Below are 18,619 nucleotides of genomic sequence, written 5' to 3'. Positions count from 1 at the left end.
CTTTAATTTGGAAATAAAAGCATAATCCTTAAAAGAAATAGTTGATCCAATTTAAAACTTGTGCTCTGTGGGAAATCCTGCTAATAGGATGAAAAGACAAACTACAGAGTAAGAGAAAATACTTGCAAGCCTTATATCTGACAAAGGACCAGTATTTAAAATACATAAAGAACACACAAAACTCAACAGTAAAAAAGTCAGACCATTTATTTAGAAAATGGGCAAAAAGACATGAAGAGATACAAAAAAAGATGTTCAGCATTGTTAGCCAATAGGGAACTCTAAATCAAAGCCACCATGCACTAAGTAACTATCAGGATGACTTGAATTTACAAATTGATGACACAAAACGCTGGCAAAGGCATGGAGAAACCGGCTCTTTTGTTGCTGGTGGGAATATAAAATGGTGCAGCCACTTGGAAAACTGTGGTAGTTTCGTTTCTTTTTCTTTCTTTCTTTTTCTTTTTCTTTTCTTTTTTTTTTTTTTTTGGAGAGGTTTTTGCTATAGGGCGCGTGCGTTCGCCAGACAGACAGAGACAGAGAGACAGAAAGCAGGAAATCACCCCCCAGGGGGGATGGCCACGCCACAATCCCTTCTCCTCCATTCTCTTCTCGGGATCCTGGGCACACACGCACACGCGCCTGGCGTGAGTTTAAGCCACCGGGTCTGGGACTCGAACCACAGTCGACTACGTGGGAGGCCAGCGACATAGCCATTATGTTAACTGCTGGTCCCAAACCTGTGGTAGTTTCTTAAAAATAGAAACATGCAGCTACCATATGACCTAGAAGTTGTACTTGTGGGCATTTGTCTCAGAGAAATGAAATCTTATGTTTACATAAAAATGTGTACATGAATGTTTGTAACAGCTTTACTCATAAGAGCTGAAATCTGGAGGCAACTCAGATCAGCAGGTATATGGCTAAACAAATTGTGCATACCATGGACTATCACTAAAAAGTTTGATGCACATAGCAACATGGATGAATCTTAAGGGAATTACGCTGGCTAAAATATGCCAATACACTCCAGTTATGTATCATTCTTCAGATGACAAGATTGGATAGAAAGGGAGACAGATTAGTGGTTTCCAGGGACTAAGATGGGGGTAAGCAGGGGTGGAAGTGGATGTGGCTGTAAGATTGCAATAGTAGGGATCCTCATGAAGATTATCTCATTCTGCTTCTTGGTTATATCAGTGTCAGCATCTTCATTTCTGACATTGGACTATCATTTTGTAGTATGCTACTATCAAGGAAATTGAGTGACTGGTATGTGGAATCTCTTATATTTCTTACAATTCCATTTGAATCTATAAGTATCTTGAAATTAAAGTTTAATTGTATTTTATTTTCAATTTTTTTTTGAGAGGTTTTTGCTATAGGGTGCGTGCGCTCGCCAGACAGAAAGAAAGTGAGAAATCACCCCCCAGGGGCATGGCCATGCCACAATCCCTTCTCCTCCATTCTCCTCTCAGGATCTTTGGAAAGCATGCACACGCGCCCGGCGTGAGTTTTAAGCTACCGGGTCCGGGACGCAAACCGTGGTCGACTACATGGGAGTCCAACGACATAGCCATTATGCTAACTGCTGGTCCCTAATTGTATTTTTTTAATTCTTTTTTCGGGGGAGAGGTTTTTGCTATAGGATGTGTGAGCTCGCCAGAAAGACAGCGAGAGACAGAGAGGGGGTGCAGGGTGTTTCCACACATAGCAAGTGAGGGGATTCTATGAGATGACTGTAAAATCCTAGTACGCTAACTGTTGGTTCCCGGGCCCATGTTTTGACAAATCAAGACATAGAGGTGTAACTATTTACAGCGATAGAGGCAATCCTCAGAATGAAAAACATGTCTAGTCGTGTGTGCTTATCAGTGAAGCTCTGGAAGGAGAGACTATTTGAGTATTTTATGACAATTAACATTACACATTTTTACCAACCTTAAGGTTAACAGACAACTCATCTCACATAAAGTGTACATTTGATCAATTTTGACCTAGGTACACTTGTGACACCATCTGCACAGTTCAGATAAACACCCTGCACCCCCAGAACAGCCAGATTTCAGCTTCTTAGTCTAAATTAGTCTATGTAGGAACTTAGGGACTTTGATTCTCTTTGAACTACGGTATGGTATAATCCACAATACCTTTTTGACTTCAAAGAGTTATTTTCTTTTAATGATGATACCATGGTGTTTTTTGAAGTCTATGTCTGCTTATTCATGTGATCTTAAGCATCGTGAATAAAACTATAAAGCCAATAACCTCTGGTGATGGGGAGGGCGGAAGGTAGGGAAGGTGACCTTTTCATAGACCATCCAGTTGTGGTTAGATGATAGGATTTCAGACTGTGGAATGGGGAATGGAGCTTATTAGAGTCCCCAGACTCTTCCACTATTTGCTTTTCAAAAGTTCCATTGGTTCTGTGGGCGGCTCCCTCTGAGCAGGGCTTTCCGAAAGCGAGGGCTGCATGCTCATTAATGGCCGCAGGCTCAGGCACAGTGCACCGAAAGCAGGGTCTCAGTGGAGTAAAGCTTGGCTTCCCCTCTGCTCTGGGGCGGTCTGCTGCACTGCCTGGAGCTTCCACTTGGCATGCGGTGGGACTGGGACAGGGAGTAGGTGCCTTGCTCTCAGTGGGGCAGCCACATCAGGGAGTTTGGAGTCTCAAGTGAATTGGAAATGACCTTTCGGTAGAAACCAGGTTGAACTTTGTGGTTAACTCAGTTTTTCTGATACCATTAATGCTGTAGCTGAGCCCTATGCTAGGCCTAGTGTCAGGGTTCTGGGGTTTTTGTTGTTTTGTTTGCTTGATTTTTGGGTTGTTTTTGTTTTTGTAGACTGCTTTGGGAGCATATCTGCCTTTTTATATCGTTGTTTCTATGGGGAAAGTGAATTCAGTATTCCAAACAGAAACACAGATGAACTTTTAAAACACAGCCTGTTCACAGGAGCTTGCAATAGCACTTGATGGAAGGGAAGGGGTTTGTGTTTAAAATAATGTGGTTCTTCTTAGCCTAAAGACAACACGTTTCTCCAAACATAGACTTCCCCTAAAATTATAGGACAAATGTGTTGGGATTGATTTGATAGTGAATTGATTTGCTATGAAACTTAGGGGGCAAATGTGTTAGGATTGATTTTGTTGGTTTTATTTAGAGGATTATGACATTTCTTAGGGAATGGGCTGTTGAACTTAATGGCTTTTTCACAGGTCAATAGTAACATGTCCCCGATGACGATGTTCTGTATTTTAACTAACAGGTGTTCAGGAGGCCTGATATAAGGGTAAGGATATTTGGCTTTCGGCAGCTGGGCCTCCCACGTATGTGCATCTGTGCTTTATTGAACACTTAGTCTATTTAGTGTTCCTTACTTTCTCACTGGTTTTTATGAGTCACTCAGATCAATTCGCTCTGCTGTGTCATAGCTTTACGTGTTCACTAGAAATGCTTTATTTGTGCTTATGTGCAATAAAAGCCAATTCGTGTGAGGTCAGGAGGCTGAAACTGTCACCAGTGTGCAGTACTGACTTGTCTTACTACTATGAATTCTCACCAAACGGATGTTCATGACAGGTTATGGGGCTCAGTCTACAGAGGCCTCTTACAACATTGTTTATCATATATTGTAATTCAAGATAAAGAATTTATAGTAACAGCAACAACGAGATGGTCAGTTGTTCCACCCCATCTAAGGAAGATTTCCAATCATGTCTGTGTTTGCATGTGGAATCCAAAAAACAGAAGTGAGTTATAAGCTGGAAGGTAAATTTGGCAAAGTCAGTACTAGTTAATGGTTTTTTATATTATGGATATAGTAGATTATCACTTATATTTTCCTTCCCTTTATTTCAGAGTATGCACAAAACAAGACAAAGATTGGTAATTTGCATGCATTTGAACCTTAGTTCAGATATTGAAAATTAACCTATTTCCATTAAATAACGACAATGTGGATTTTGGCATTATAATTTAATGACTTCAGTTTAAAATTTTTAGTCTTAATTGAAGCCAATGAAATAAGGACAAAATAATCAGGTCAAGTCAAGTTCTTGTTATTCTAGTTGGTTTTCCTGTGTTTAATCTTGTTTCACCATGTTTATTTTTGCTTGTGGTAATCATTTTCTTTCATTGATTCACATTGTTAAATATGAAAAGTATTTGACTTTACACTTGCATGGACTTTGAAATGTGCAATTTTTTTGTTTGTTTTGCTCACTCTTCTGTCTTAAGAAATTTTAATCAAAGAATGATCGCATTTTCTTTGTGTTTTAAAAAAAGGAACTGTCCAAAAACTGACTGCATTTAAAAATTACACTGACTTGAAGGTAGCTGTACCAACTGCATACTAAATTCAGTCCGATGGTAAATTATGAAAATGTGCCAAGAAGTCATTGTACTTTATTGACAGAAAATGAGAGGTGGGAAATGGTCAATTCTTTCCTAGCTTTTTGACTTTTTCATTGGTTTCCTGAAGAAACATGGTAATTGGAAAGTTTCATGAAGCAAACCCATCTATGTTAAAGTTAATTATTTTCAGCCTCAGATACTTGAAATAACTTTTCAGAGGGGCTATACCATTTTCATCTGTATTCATATTGTTTCTACTACCTGTTGAACCAAAATTCCAGTGTTTAACGTTTCAGAGAACATTGATTCTCTGAAGAAATTTAGAACAGTAGACCTTTTAAATGGATTGAAAACATTTAAGTAAGGATATGTGACCTTGTTAGCTGTTTCTTTGAAGCATGTTGATCCTGTGATTAGAAATATTTAATAGTTCCGTAAATCACAGCATTTAATTAGCAGTAAGAAAACAGAAACACGCACACACACCTATATGTATATATAGAATCCCCAGCATGTGATATGTGCATGCGTGCAGTGGAACTGACCTGGGCGATCTAACAGTTCCTTAGAGTCATGCATCATGGAATGACCGCTTTGCTCACCAGCAGATGGATCGTATGCTGGTGGTCATAAAAAGAGCATACAGGCTACATCACGTAGCTTAGGCGTGTGGTAGGCTGTGCCACCGGAGTTTGTGTGAGCGCCCTCTGTGATGTTCACGTCCTGAAGTGATGCATGCCTGTATGTGAATACTTAGCTGTGTTTAAAATACATGTCCGTGGAGTGCCTGTGTAGCTCAGCTCAACTTTGTCCCTCACCTGGTTTCTGTGGTATGCCTTATTTTCTGAGTCTGACATTATGTGCCTGTTATTTTATTTCTGGGCTATCCGCTATGGTTTGCTTGATTCTAAAAAGACAGTACATTATTTGAAATCCATGATGTTTGTTTACTTTTCATTTTTCTACCCCACACAAACACAGAGTAGATACTCCATTTTAGGCTGAGGATGCTATAGATGGCCTACACATTATTTTCCTTCACTCCAAGGGGGAAAGTGTTGTGATTTGCAAAGCCATGACAGGTGTGTCAACTTTTACATGCTTACTGTCTCTTTAAAAAGAAATGCTGTCCTTTCACCTGTCTGTTTGCACGTGTTTCTCTTTCTCCTCTGCCTTTTCTTGTCCATGCACCTGGTGCTGTGCAGGAGATTCAGGAAGAACACAATGGCTACCCTTCTGAAGCTGAAGCTGATCAGGTGGCAAGTTCTACATGTTCATCTGTTTGTAGCTACAGACCGTGTTATTTAGAAGTCATTTCATACTAGAGTTCTAGATGATAAGCAAAGCTTTCCCGATGCTTTCACCTCTACAGTAGTACCCTCCTGTCCAAATTTAGTAGATTCCATGGTGACATTATTTGCAAAAATTGGTTTATCCAACATTTCATTAACAAATTTGTTTATCTGTGCTGCTTGATTTCCTCAGATAGGGTATTGGTGAGGTCAGTGACCCTTCATCACTGTAGCAAAGTGCCTGGACAAAGACTTGGAAGGGACAGAGGGCACAGGCTTTGCTATACTTACCTTTGCATGGCCTATGCCCAGCATGGTACTGGTGCCTTGTAGGTATCTGTGGAATGAGTACATATATTTTACATTTGTTAATCAGAACACAGCCATTCGTAGTGTGTTCTTGAGTGCTTCTCCGCTCAGCACCTCTAGACCCTCTCTGGAATCTTTTAAAGCCACAGTACTCTCCTCAGTGCTTATGGAGAAACTTAATATGTGAAACCTTTCACAGAGCAGCTCCAGGGAAGTGTGGTGAGCCCTGGCTGCAGCTGGGCCTTGGCTCGCCACTGCCCAGCGCTGCCCCTCCTTTGGTAATTCTGGAAGCACCTTGAAGAAAGAGCCCTCTTTGAACACCACTGCTTTTGTCATGCAGCCGGTACATAGACTCTCCACCTGGCTGCTTAGATTGAGGGTGAGGAGAAAAGTAATAGAGAGACCAGAGTCACCCGTGGTGGTCTAGAGTCCTCATGGACAAATGCAAGGAGCTGGCAGACCTCAGCTGGACCTTCAGAGTCCCCGGAACAGGGTTGGGATGAGATCATCCTAGGGAATCCCTCACCTGAGCAGTGCTCTGAGCAAAGGCACCAAGAGGAATGGGTGTGTTTATGCGACCAAATTTACTCAAAAATAATTTCATCATTTGATTGTGCTGTACATGGGTTGGATAAATCAAGGGTCAAATTATGTCTTGTGCAACCTGGTAGTTGCAATAAAAGCTCAATCTAGCACAAGTGTGAGTCCTTTTCCTAACACCAGCTTGATGAAGGGAATCTACTGTACTCGCCAAAGCACAAACTGAGCCTTTAAAAATAGCCTCCTCTTGAGTTCCTGTGCTAAAGCTGAAACGTGTTTCTTTTCCAAAATGAACCTTCTGTGGGGAAGTCTGAAGCAGTGGGATCACTTTTTTGTTTTATTCTGACAATTGCTTTTTCATCACTTAAAAAGCATGCCCCAGATTTAATTCTCACTAGTGAGAGGTTTGTCTCACTGTGTCTCACTAGCACATTCCTGCCGCCTGTGAACGTGCAGGCCTTTCAAGCCAAACTCGGAATGACTATGGGACAAGAAGAGAAACGCTTGATCTTCAGCCTCTATCTTGAGAGCCTTTTGCATTTTCAAAACGGTCTCCATCACCTTGGGCTCCCCTGCGCAACATTTTATTAGCTAGTTTCAGATTGAGGACTTTAAAATGTTTGACGTGGCTTGCTCTAAAGCTTAAAGGGAGTCAGATCTTCCCCAGCTCCCTTCAGATTCAGTTGATTAGAACAACTTGCTTAGTAAATAAATTTCAAAATAATCTGTCCCCATTTATATCTGAATATATCATAGAATTTGAGTCTATAAATAGGATATTTAGTCATTAAAACAAACTTTTACAGTGTATTATTTGAGATAATGTAAAACTCATGGATATAAATACCTTTCTCACTTTGTAACTGAACTATAAAATTAGTCATTAGTTCAAGTAGTAGATTGAAGCAGACTTAAATTAGGGCTTCTGTTTAGATTGTTGATGTTTTAGGGTTTCTAAAATGGGGCATTTAAAAGCATACATATTGCTTTATGCTTTATTGCATAAAAGAAAAATTTCTAAATCAACCATGAATATAAATATGGAACCATAAATGGTTCTCCACTCCTAAAGATTTTGGCTGAAAAAGATCTTAAAAACCAACCTGGACTAAAAATTCGATGTGAGTAAATGTCTGAGGTGACAATGACTCCGAGTCAATATTCTTTTAACCATGCATCTTTTGAAGAGGATGGATTATGTTGCTTTGTGCCCACCCCCTCCTCCTCCCCAGTGGAACAGATACAGTCCTGAGCCACCTTGAGCACTGAATTTGCTAGTTATATTTTTACCTTTTTTTCTTTATTTTATAAAATGTGATGAAACTACAGTGTTTTTAAATTGACCATTTTGTCCTTAATAAGATATTGAAATATGATGAAAAACAGTTTGTTTTGCATTTTTAGTAACTTAGCTTGGAATCATAAAGGGCATTCATTTAAAAAATATTTTGCTTTACACAATGATGCTGAAAATTTAGTATCCTGCAGCCTGTTTTTTGCTGAACGCTAGAAGCCTCCCCATGTTAACAGGTATTCATTGGAAAAAGCACTCCCTGACCAGTAGGTATGAGAAATGCCTTATGCTCTAGTGCCCCCTTGCTGATTTGGTGTGCATTACATGCTAAAGACGTCTCACTAAAAACCCTGTTTAACTTTTTTTGTGTAACCTGGCATTTCCCAAACTTCAAAACAAAACAGCCCCTGAAACAAAGACCAATTCACATGTCTTGTGAAATGAATGTTCCATGAAACACAGCTTGGGAAGTGCTCGGGTATGGCTTACCTGTTCTTACTCATGACCCATGGTGTCAGAGACACCAAGGAAAACGGAACTGGTTTCCTTGGCTGCATCTCATGGGGCTGCAACCTTGGAATGGGCTCTGAGTTCTGGCTCTAGTCTCTGGCGTTATGTTTCAAGAACACTGTTTCTCACCTCCCCTGAGTTATCTGGCACTATCCAACCAAGTTCACGAGGGACTGGCGGCTGGGCTACCGTGCACATCTGGTCATTTAGAAATGTGGGCATGTGTCTTTCCAGCTATCCAAGGCATCTTTTTCCCAGTCTCAGTATAGCCAGGAGACCTCCTACTAAGTCATTTGCAATCTTTTTGGTAAGTGTGAAATGAGTCCAAAGTGAATTGGCTTGGGAGGTGTCTGCTGAACCCACCCTGCTCTGCAGCAGGGTCGGGATACTCCTCACTGCCGGATAAGAGCACACTTTCTTGTGGCCCAAATTGGATAAGTGCTGATAGTCCCACCCTCCCTGTCCCCACCATTCGCTTTGTGTGTCTAATGAGCTTTCAGTTTGTCTGAAACACACACAGGTATAGCTGGCCTGTGGTACCAAAGCCTAGGGCATTCTTTGTTTTGTACTGCCCTGAGACTATCCCTTGGTTGTTTTAATTAGACTTTGGGCTTTCCAAACCATCTCATAGGCCGGGTCATTTTGACAGCCAGCTAAGCATGTACATCTAATGTTGATTGTATTTGTTAGTTTCATTTTCAGAAGGTAATCTTTTTCGGGCCTTATTTCCAAGTTCTGGAGGTACCTTATAGCAGCTGTCTGTGTAGTGATTCCAGTATCTATCTGTCATGTCAAGCCATTTCTGTATTAATGCTTTCTAACTGTGAAATTTACATATGTTGCTAGAATATGCAGCATGATGTCCTGTGATGCTGAGCTTTGAAATGGTCTTTTAAGGGGAGGGGGCATACATTGTGCATGCGTCTGTAGCTTTATAACAAGAGCACAGAGCACCAGAACTCTTCACAGCTATACAGACGGAAAGTGAGATTTACTCTTATTTGGTTTTTCTGCCAGGCTCTAAGGGATGGAAATAAGCTGGCACAGATGGAGGAAGCACCACTTTTTCCAGGAGAATCAATTAAGGCCATCGGTAAGTTCAAAGTGTGCACTTTTCTTATAGTGATCCGTAAAATGAAATGGTGCTTTATTCATGAGTACAGGGGTGCTATGTGTGCCACCAGCCAGACCAATTTAATTCAGGGGCAGATGGACTCAGTCTGTTCATTCTTACCAGCATTACTGTCGGCATCTGACCTTAAGTGGTGGAAGACTCTGGAGGGTCCTGCTGATGTCCAGGTGAGTATCCAGGTGGCATTACCAGTGAAATAGGGGACCCTACGTTTTCTGATAAACCAAAAGCTGATTAGACACTCATGTCAGTTCACTGCTTTGTTGGAATCCCTTACTGTTAGGAAAATGTCTTGATGGAAGATCTTTATCATATTTTATAACAGTTTTGAGAACTTGACAAAGAAATTTTAATGTCTTGTGAAATTTCAGAAAATACAATTTCAGTGCAAAGAAAGGGCATGTGTTGCCATCCTAGATTGGAAGGATGGTGGCATGCAGGCTCCCCATCCCTCCATGGTGGGCTGCCAGGCATTTCAGGAGGTAGCTTATAGATTAGGTGGGTGGGACCGTCTGGTGCGCTAAGCTGTTTCCTTCTTCCTATGTGGCTCCTTCCCAAAGACATGTACTCAGTATCAGAGTATGGTCATCTTGTGTCAAGAATGTTTGAGTACCTGGGCTCTTTTACCAGAACCTCTAAATAACCATTCCTGTTGGCTATGCTAGTCTATGGCTCTGGACTTTGTTTCTCTTTAAGTTCTTGGTCCTTGAGTTTTTTGTTTTGTTTTCTAAAATTTTTCACTTATTTCTTCTGTGAGTGAGAGAGAGACACACAGAGAGAGAGAGATACAGAGAGAGAGAGACAGAGACAACACCCCTCAACAGGGTCTCCATGCTGTGATAATCCCCCAACTTTATCCAACCTTGGATCATGGGCACACATATGCCTAGTATACTCAGTGAGGTCTCTGGATTTGAACCAGGAGCCTTCCTGTGTATGTCAGCCTTGCAGAACATCATACCCCACCATTTTGTACCACTGTCTGGACCCGGTCCTTGGTTTTTAAACTCTTTCTTCCCTTGACTTCATTCCTGGTGGCCCCTTGGCCTCTGCCTGCTCTTTCTCTGGGTGTTCTTCTAACCCCACCCCATGCTGCTTTCTGAACAATCTGTTTAGAATGCAGGGCTAAGGATGTCATGCTCCTTTTTCTCCAGACGGTAAACGGTACAGTCCACTCACCAGAGATAAGAAGTGATCTAGGCGACGGATTACCTTGTACTTCAGAGGCACACTTTGCATTCAGGAGTGTTTGAAAGCTTAGGTGTCAGCAAAAGGAGAATATGTTAAGAATAGAATTGTGGTCAAGGTGCTCTTGCTCTTCTATTTGCTTCTCTTTTTACTCTGGAAACAGCTTAGAGAGAGGGAAGCTCCCACCAAGCCCACTCCTCTCCCAATATTTGGGAATACCTTACAGTGAGATCTGCAAATCTTTAAGTGATATAAGTGTGCTTTATGCCCCTTCAGTGACTTATGAAGAGCATATAAATTAACCCCTGCTTTTCAACAATATATATTTCTAGAGGCAGAGTATTAAAATATGTCACTGTGAATTCTATCACCCCCCCCCCACCCAGAAGTTTCCTTATGCCCCCTTTTGGTACCTACCCCCTGTGCATTCTCCCCTATTCTTAAGCACTGTAGAATAGCTAATGTTTTCTAGGTTTATAGAAATGTAATCATATAGCATGTTCTTTCATCTGACTTTCTCCAATGAAATAATTATTTTGATATTTATCCATATTATGACATGGGTTAGCAGTCATTCCTTTTTATTGCTGAATAAATGTTCTATGGTATTAATACATGACAGTTTGCCTAGCCATTCATGTGTTGGTGCGTATTTGAGTTGTTTAATGGACTGGTTGGATTATATGATAGGTGTACATTTAACTTTTTAAGAAGCTGCTTAAGTGTTTTTTCCGAAGTGGTTATACCAGTATATAGTCTCAGCAGCAGTGTATGGGTATCCCAGGTCTTCCTTTCCATTAATGCTTCTCATTTCTTTTTCTTGCTTTATTACTCTTGCTTGAACTTCCAGAGTAAGACAAGAGGTATCTTGTCCCTGCTCTTAGGAAAGCTTTAAGTCTTTTGCCACTCAGTATGATGTTAGCTGTTTGTTGTTTTGTTTTGTTTGAGAGATTTTTGCTATAGAGTTCATGTGCTCACTGGAGAGACAGAGAGACAGAAAGTGAGAAAGCACCTCCCAGGGGGATGGCCACGCTATAATCCCTTCTCCTCCATTCTCCTCCTGGATTCTTGGGCACACACAGACACACATCCAGCATAATTTTCAAGTCACTGGATCCAGGTCTTGAACTGCAGTCAACCATGTGGGACTTCTGGACTTCATTCCTGGTGGCCCCTTGGCCTCTGCCTGCTCTTTCTCTGGGTGTTCTTCTAACCCCACCCCATGCTACTTTCTGAACAATCTGTTTAGAATGCAGGGCTAAGGATGTCATGCTCCTGTTTCTCCAGACGGTAAACGGCACAGTCCAGCGACAGAACAGCTACGCCATCTGCTGGCCCAGCTATTTTATTTTTTATTTGTTGTATAGTTTTTTGTTTTGTTTTTGTGGGTATCTTATCCTGTTGAAGATTTCCCTTCTATTCCTAGTTTGTTAAGTATTTTTTTTTAATCAGGAATGGATGTTGGATATTGTCAAGTTGATCAATTGATATCATTGTGATTATCCCCCTTCTTTAGCCTGTAATATGGTAGATGACATCAATTTTTTTTTTTTAATTTTGCAAGAGGATGCATGTACTCACAGAGAGACCGGGAGGCAGAGGGAGAAAGCACCTGCCCTCCCATGCCACAGTCCCATCTCCTCCCTTTCTCCATCTTCTCGGGATTTGGGGCACACATCCACTTATATCCTGCATGTTTTTTTAAGCTGCCAGGGCTGAGATTTGAACTGCACTGTTGGCCATGTGGGATCTGGCTTCCTTAACCACTAGGCCTTAGAGCTGGCTCTACATCAATTTTTTAATGTTAGCTCAACCTTGCATTTCCAGGCTATACTATTTGCATATTATATATTATGCTTTTGGTATATTGTTGGATTTGGTTTATTAAGACTTTGTTTAGAAGTTTACATTAATATTTATGAGGGATATTGGTCTGTAGTTTTCTTATAATGACTTTGTCAGGTTTTGGTTTCAGTAATGCTAGCCTCATATAATAGAATGAGTTGGAAATTATTTTGTCTTCCTCAGTTTTCTGGGACAATTTATTTGTTCCTCATAGTAGAGTTTACTAATAAAGCCACTTAGACCTTGAGTTTTCTTTGAGGGAAGGTTTTAACTACAAATTTAAATTTTTAAGTAGTTATAGGACTATTTAGGTTGTCTTCCTGAGTAAGCTTTGGTAGTTTATGTCTTCCTTGGAATATTCCATTCAATCTGAGTTGTCAAATAATTGTCATACAATCATTTATCATATTTCTCTAATATCTGTAGGATTCATAGTGACATCACCTTTCTCATTTCCGATATTGTTAATGTACTTATCTTCTCTCTCTTTTGTTCCTGATTAACCTTGATAGAGGTTTATGAATTTTATTGGTCTTCTTAAAGAATCAGTTTTTGGTTTCATTATTTTCTTTGCTTATATTCATTGATCTCTACTCGGGTATTTATTATTTCTTTTCTGCTTACTTTGGGTTTAATCTGCTCTTTTCCTAGTCTCTTGAGGTGGAAGCCATGGTCATTGATTTGAGACCTTTGCTTTTTTGTAGTATAGGCTTTTAGAGTTTCCTCTCAGTGCCAGTTGAACAGCATCTCATTAATTATGGCATTATGTTTTTGTCTTCACTCAGTTCAAGATGCTTTTTTTTTTTTTGAGAGATTTTCACTGTAGGGCGCGTGCGCTCGCCAGACAGACAGAGACAGAGAGACAGAAAGCGAGAAATCACCCCCCAGGGGGGATGGTCACGCCGCAATTCCTTCTCCTCCATTCTCCTCTCAGGATCTTGGGCACGCACGCACGCACGCACACGCGCCCGGTGTGAGTTTTAAGCCACCAGGTCCGGGACACGAACCGCAGTCGACTACGTGGGAATCCAGCGACATAGCCATTACACTAACTGCTGGTTCCCTCAAGATGCTTTTGATTCCCCTTTAGATTCTTTTCTTTGACCCTTGCGTTATGTAGGAGTGTGTTGTCTGATATTTGTGCATTTCCTAAATGGTTTTTTTCTCTATTGATTATTAATTTTATCCCATTGTTTTAAAAATACCCTGCTCTTTATTATAATTTCTAATTTACATAAATAGTACATATACATATATAGTATGTATTTATGGGACACAGTGTATTGTTTCAAAATGTGTATATCATGTAATGATCAAATCAGGGAAATAAACATATATGCCATCCCAAGACATAGTATTCAAAATCCTCTCTCTGCTAGCTGTTTTGAAGTAAACGTTGAGTTGTCACCACCTGTCATTACTGTACTGTGCTGCAGTCCTCTAGAGCTCAGTCCACTTATCTCTCCACACTCTCATATCTGTTAACCAGGTTCTTCCCATCTCCCCAGTCCCCTTCCCTTTTCCACTTCTAGGATCCACCTTTACACTTTCCACTTCTGTGCAATTGAATTGTTTAACTTCCACTGATGAGTGAAAACATATTGTATTTTTCTCAGCAAACATAAATGCCTCAATTATTTTTATAAGCAGATATTCCACAATCTGAAAAAAAATCCCATATCTGAAACACTTCTGATTCCAAAGCATTTCAGATAGGGGATACTCCACTTACACATTCAGTCGTCCCATTTAGGCCCTCTATAGCTATGCATGTTCCTGTTGTTTCAGTAGAATGGCACTTCAGGAAAATCATGAAGACATGATATCTTTGTGACAGATGTGAGCTTCTTAACACTCACTGGAATTAAACACATTGGGCCCTTGATTGATACTAACAGAAAGAAAACTGTGGGACAGAAAGTTGGCGTGGTGGTAATGTGACTGGGCCCTTGTGGGCCAGCCCTCAGATTCAAGGCCTAAGGCTAGTGTGATAGGACCAGCAGGTGGTATAGTGGTTAAGGCACTGGACTCCCATGGCCAACTGTGGTTCAAATCTCAGACCCAGTGGCTTGAAACTCACACCGGGAGTGAGTGTGTGCCCAAAATCTTGAGAGGAGAATGAAAGAGAAGGGATTGTGATGTGGCCTCCCCCCTGGAGGCTGATTTCTCACTTTCTGTCTGTCTCTCTGGGTTGTACACATGCCCTATGGCAAATATCTCTCTCTAAGAAAATTTTTTTAAGAAAATTAAAGGTGATAAAGAAGCTGATAAGGAATTTGAAACAAGTCTTTTTCTACTTTGTGGATGTGGTTCTAATTTTTGTCATCTATAAAGAAGTTCCTTTTGGAAATTCATTAGGGGACAATGTTTAGCTTGAAGTAGCAGTAATTTAGAAAGTGGTAGCCCAGGACCTTCAGAGTTTATTAACGTTTTAAATATGAATAATTTGTCACCCAGAGAAAATGTTAAGTACCTGGAAAAAATGACAAAATGTAACTTAACATGAGGCTTTCTACATAAAACTTTATTAGGTAGCAAATCAGAAGTTTGCTTTAAAAATTGAACTTTATTAGAAGACTTTATGTCTTTATTTAAAGTAATATAATAATTGACATCACTGTAAAATTGAGAAATCCTAAAGAACTAGAGTCACAGAGAAATATATTTGGAAGCTTGTGTTCTGATTTAATGAAGCTCAAGGCTAAGGCAGTGGTTGTTGTGTGGGTTTTTCTTTCAGTGAAAGATGTCATGTACATCTGCCCGTTCCTGGGTGCTGTGAGTGGGACCCTGACCGTGACGGACTTCAAGATGTACTTCAAAAATGTGGAGAGGGTGAGTTTTTAAAAGTGTTTTTCTTTTTTTCCTGAAAAACACTTCGGGAAGCTAAAAGAGGAAAGTAAAAAGTCCCCTCCAATTCTGTCACCCCAGAGATAACCAGAGCATGAGACTTAAGATGAACACATTTGCAAACAGATTCTGTCTCTTGAAGAAAAGGCTATTAAGGGACGTTTCACTGTAGTCTCAGTAAATCCTTCCCAAGGCCTGCTGTAAATCAGGCTTCAGTCTCTTAGCAGGGCCAAATAGGAGCTGTGAAGTAAGCAAATACATTTTGTAACCTAGCCAGGACTTAAATATGAAGACTCTGTCGACTGACATTGATAAGCATTCATTTTAATGTTTAACCCTAGGACCCGCACTTCATCCTTGATGTTCCCCTGGGAGTGATTAGCAGAGTTGAGAAGATCGGAGCACAGAGCCATGGAGACAATTCTTGTGGCATAGAGATCGTGTGCAAGGTATAATATGAACATGAGTGACAGCTAAATGGGGACAGTCAACTCGGTACTTGCTCCGATGCATTCTCCATGGTCTTTGGGCAGTAAGAGTAACTTGTGACCCCCTCCTATCTGTCAGTGAACTCCAACCACCATTTAACCTGTTGGAGTAAACCTTTGCTTTCCTGTTGAAGTATTTCTTTCTTTCTTTTTTAAATTTTATTGAACTTTTATTTATTCATGTATTCATTTATTTATTTATTTTAATTTGACCAGAGTGAGGGACAGAGAGAGAGAGAGAGGGAAAGTGAAAAAGCAAGCCGCCAGGTCCAGGACTTGAGCCCCAGTCAACCATGTGGGAGTCCAGTGCCCTTAACCACCACGCCACCCACCAGCCCCTCTATTGAAGTATTTATAATGAACGTGGACCTAGAACCTAAGTGCTGACATTATTCAGGGACTTCAAAAAGTTTGTTGAAAATAGAATTATACCAGAAGGCTTTTTTGGTGCAAAGATTTTGAAATATTATGCTTAGCTTCATAATATGCATTCTCCAAGAACTTTTCAAAGACCCTTATGTTCATTATACCTCTGAGAAATCAAATGTAAAGCAGAGATCAATACTTTTTTCTGGTTTGTGGTTTTGAGAGTATTCTTCAGAACACTGGATGGTCAAAAACTTCCTAAAGGGAGTGCAATGTCTTATAAATTCTGTGGCCCAAAGCACAACTAGGTTTCTTGTCTGTGTTGGAAATTTCACCGCGAGCTGTGCTTGCTTGTGGTTTTGTACCCTTCCTGTAATGAGTTAAGAAGCCCTATGTAGGATCGCTTTAAAAACAAGTAGTTGATTAAGAGACGCTCTTAACTGCTACATTTTATTCTTAATGACTTTATCTCATGGAGTGCAGTAACTATTGTAAAAGCCCTACCTAAAGTGCCAGGTAAGGGAGCCTACCTGCAGAATTATCGAGGCCCCTACCAAATTTGGGGCTCAGTTCAATTCTGGAGTTCCTGCCAAATTATCATTATTTGCTTTGATTGCCTCTTTTTTTTTTTTTTTTTTTTTAATTTGTTTTTATTTTTTAACATTAATATGCTATACATCATTACAGTATACAAAATGAAGTTTTCATCCAAAATACATTGTCTGTTGGCTCAATCAAGTACATCAACATATGTGCATCTTTGAGGCCAGCTCCATCTGGTGGGCCCTGTGGTCAGATCTGTTTTTTCAAAGAACTCTTCACTCTTCCAGACCATGAACCTGTTGGCTTACTGGGCTCACTTCAGTCACTATATATGGCAGTCACTCCTTTAGTAAATTTTGGGTGTCTCTCTCAGGCAAGATTCCCTTTGTGGAACAACGACAAACAATTCCAGAACTTAAAGCAGAGTGGTGACTTGATTGGTCTTGCCATTTTGAAGCATGTCATTCTCCTTCTCATAACTCCTGAGTAGCTCCCCATTATTCTTAAGCTAACGGAAAAACTGCTTAGCAAGACCCTGTGTGTCTTAACCTGCTCACTTCTCTCTGTAGCTACCACCTCCCTCCGGTCTGGGCATCCCAGTCACTTGCCCACCCCCTCACACAAGCCCTGGGACCTTTGCAAATGCTTTTGCCCTGGCTTGTAATGCTTTTCTACTTGAGCACTCCTAAGGAGCAAGTCAGCCAGCCAGGCTGCCCAGGTGTGTGTGTGTATTTTAAACAATTCGGAAAGTACAAAAGCTGTGTATAGTAAAAAGTAAATCTGCTTTCACTTAACACCCAGCCACTCTGTTCCATCCCTACAGGTACCCACCATTCCCAGTTCCTGACATACCCTTCCACTATTCCCGTTGTATGTGAGCATGTCTGTACAGTCTGTCTTTGTAAAGCCAGTGTACTGCGTACGTCCCTTTCTTTTTCCCCCTTGACAACACAGCTTAGAAGGTCTTTCTATCAGCAGGTAGAGTGCTGCTTCTGGTTTTTAACTGCTCTTTAGTATTCCATTCACTACACTGTAGTTTACTTAGCCGGCCCTTACTGATGGCTATTTAGATGATTTCAATTCTTGTGCTGTTATAAATACGATCATGACAAAAACTGTTTCACTTGCCAAATTGCTAAAGCTTTTTAAAAATTTTTTTTGTACTTTATATAAAAATATATATTTTTTCATTTAATTTTCTTCCATACATTCAATCACATTATTATTTGTCTTATGAAATGGATATTTCAACAAGAATAGAATTTTTGTGTTTAACTAACAAGGACATGGGTTTCAAAAGGTTTGGAGCGCTGCTCAGAATGTCGTCCTCAGAAGAAATCATGTCCAAATGTCCTTGGTGTGAACAGTCCTGCTGACTTGTGCTTGGGTGTTCAGCATCAGCTTGCATTGGAAGAGGGGGCTTCTTTTCTTTAAAGTTGTTGTATATAACCACGGTATTTCTTTCTTTCTTTTTTCTCTCTCCTTTCTTTCTTTCTTTCTGTCTTTCTGTCTATCTGCCTGCCTTTTTGTCTGTCTTTCTGTCTTTCCTTCTGTCTGTCTTTCTGTCTTTCTGTCTGTCTTTCCATCTTTCTGTCTGTCTTTCCGTCTTTCTGTCTTTCCGTCCTTCCGTCTTTTTGTCTGTCTGCCTGCCTTTTTGTCTGTCTTTCTGTCTGTCTGCCTGCCTTTTTTGTCTGTCTTTCTGTCTTTCTGTTTGTCCGTCTTTCTGTCTGTCTTTCTGTCTTTTTGTCTTTCCGTCTGTCTGTCTTTCTGTCTACCTTTCTGTCTATCTCTCGTTCGTTCTTTCTTTCGTTGGTTCTTTCGTTCATTCTTTCATTCTTATTTGTTTATTCATTTGTTCGTTCTTATTCTCTCGTTCTTTCATTCTTTCGTTCTTTCGTTTGTTCTGTCTTTCT

General features: G+C 40.4%; 1 protein-coding gene across 4 annotated transcripts in view; it reads left to right on the top strand.

Annotated features, from left to right (window-relative positions):
* The window catches only part of MTMR1 (myotubularin related protein 1), a 66,543-nt gene that overhangs the window by 12,969 nt on the left and 34,955 nt on the right, over positions 1–18,619 (top strand). The window contains exons 2-5 of one of the 4 annotated variants that reach the window (XM_006171197.3): positions 3,265–3,288; positions 9,315–9,390; positions 15,200–15,294; positions 15,651–15,758. In XM_006171197.3, the coding sequence (XP_006171259.2) occupies positions 9,345–9,390; positions 15,200–15,294; positions 15,651–15,758 (249 nt within the window). In that variant the 5' untranslated portion in view covers positions 3,265–3,288; positions 9,315–9,344. Of the gene's footprint in view, positions 1–3,264; positions 3,289–3,860; positions 3,885–5,557; positions 5,609–9,314; positions 9,391–15,199; positions 15,295–15,650; positions 15,759–18,619 lie in introns of those variants that run through there. The other 3 variants (XM_014585272.2, XM_027769375.1, XM_006171198.3) reach the window with 3 other exon arrangements.

Source organism: Tupaia chinensis, unplaced genomic scaffold (genome assembly GCF_000334495.1).
Source record: "Tupaia chinensis unplaced genomic scaffold, TupChi_1.0 Scaffold149448_1, whole genome shotgun sequence".
NCBI classification, from domain to species: Eukaryota; Metazoa; Chordata; class Mammalia; order Scandentia; family Tupaiidae; genus Tupaia; species Tupaia belangeri.
The sequence above is the reverse complement of the archived record's forward strand: the minus strand, read 5'-3'. Positions and strand labels throughout refer to the sequence as shown.